This window comes from Austrofundulus limnaeus, unplaced genomic scaffold (assembly GCF_001266775.1).
Source record: "Austrofundulus limnaeus strain Quisiro unplaced genomic scaffold, Austrofundulus_limnaeus-1.0 Scaffold28, whole genome shotgun sequence".
Classification (NCBI taxonomy): Eukaryota; Metazoa; Chordata; class Actinopteri; order Cyprinodontiformes; family Rivulidae; genus Austrofundulus; species Austrofundulus limnaeus.
Window position 1 is genome coordinate 1,260,482 of NW_013952430.1, and position 1,859 is coordinate 1,262,340.

Consider the following 1,859-nt stretch of genomic DNA (forward strand, 5'->3'; position numbering starts at 1 on the left):
GCTTTAAATGAGGCTTTAGGGTGGAAAACGTTTTATTTATTTATTTATTTATTTATTTATTTATTTATTTATTTATTTATTCATTCATTCATTCATTCATTCATTCATTCATTCATTCATTCATTCATTCATTCATTCATTCAATTTTTCATGCAGGTTAACATGAGTGTGGCTCAAATTAAAATGGTGAACATCAGCATGTAATCAAAGCATGTTAAATGTTTTGTGTTGCGTCAGTTTTGTCCTAATACATTATATTCAATAAAGACCTAAATGATTAACTCATTTGTGGTAGTGAAGTAATTTGGGCCATGTTTTGTACTGTTGCCTGCAGCCAAAACTCGGGGATTAATACTTCACAGTCCTGTTTAATTTGAGTTTATATTAAATACAAAGTTTCATCAGGTCATGATTACAAACGCAGTATATTTTCATAATGGTGTGAGCAGGTTGAATTATCCTGCTGGTTGTTTGGAAAGTCATGATTATATAGAAAACAGTACAGTGGCATTATTATTATTATTATTATTATTATTATTATTATTATTATTATTATTATTATTATTATTAATCTTACATGTCCGTCCCGTTCCAAGTGATTCCGGTGTTTAAAAAGTCTTTAGCTATCTTCCTCCACACAACATCCCGGTTTACAACACGGCGAATATTTCTACAAACTTGAGAGAGGCGACAGAGGGATTTGCAGTCCAAAAAAGCTAATATCTGATAGAGGACATCCTCCGGGAGCTGGGAGAGCAGCATGGTGACAGCACCGCTCGGTGTGCTCTCTAAAAACCGCGGACAAACACCGTAAACAGCTTTCCATGCTTCCCAAACACAGCAGGACCGAGAAACAGGAAGATGTTCACCGACAGCTGCTAATGACGTAAAGACGCGGGGTCACGTGGCGCTGTGCGTAGCGTCATGACGTTATCACGTAAAGAATTATTGGAATCCCTGCAAGAATTTAGGCAATTTCAGATAGGTATCTTAGGGGTTTTGATATTTTTGAGTTAATTATGGTTTTCTTAATTTTTAGAATTTCCAAAATAAATAAAAAATGAAACAACTTGTTTTTGAACACATATCAATTTTCTTTATAGGAAGCTTGCCTCGTTCCTCTCGTCATTACCTCTATTAAATGTGTGAAAAAGTCTAATTTTACTCCACATTTTAGATATAGTTTTCATTTATTAAGTTCCAATGGTGCACTTGCCTGTGTGTTAGTGTTTGTCTGTTAGCAAAATATTTCATGAACCAGTCAGCAAACCTTAATCAAACTTTCAGTAAATAACAGCTGAATGGACATCTACAGATGATTATTCTTTCTGCGTCAAGATGACAGCCACAACTATTCAACCTTAAAAAAACACAAAAACGTCTCTAACTCAGTAGATATTGAGCTAAAACGTAGTAGTCAACTGTAATTCCCAACACGTATTTTGAGCATTAAAAAATGCATGCACTAGATAATTGTTTAAAAAACTATAGCAGAAAGCAATACTGTCTGTCTGTTAGCTAAATACCTAATGAATCACTGGACAGACTTTAATTAGACATACAAATATCAGAAAATATTCCTTAGCTAAACACTTGCTCTTTAAACATGTGTTAAATTTGGGAGTCAACCATGATTTGTCTGTTTACAAAATTCTCACAAAGCAGAGGGCATTTTCATAATCGGGACTTTGAGAGTCCTTTTTTTATTATTATTATGTAACTTAGAGACTAGGGACTGGATCTGCAAATTTAATTGAAGTGTCATAAATTAATTGAACCCAAGATAGTAAGGACTCGAGAGCTTCAAGTAAACTAAAAACTGATTTGTTAATAAAATAAATGATGATGCAAGCCTACTA

The 1,859-nt window shown here is 33.7% G+C and overlaps 1 protein-coding gene across 1 annotated transcript in view; it reads right to left on the reverse strand.

Annotated features, from left to right (window-relative positions):
- fbxw4 (F-box and WD repeat domain containing 4) overlaps positions 1-888 on the reverse strand; it is a gene marked incomplete in the record, with an annotated part of 60,008 nt that extends 59,120 nt beyond the window's left edge. The window contains 1 exon segment of the mRNA XM_014005050.1: positions 578-888. Coding sequence (XP_013860504.1) covers positions 578-762 — 185 coding nt within the window.
- Between the last annotated feature and the right edge of the window lie 971 nt (positions 889-1,859).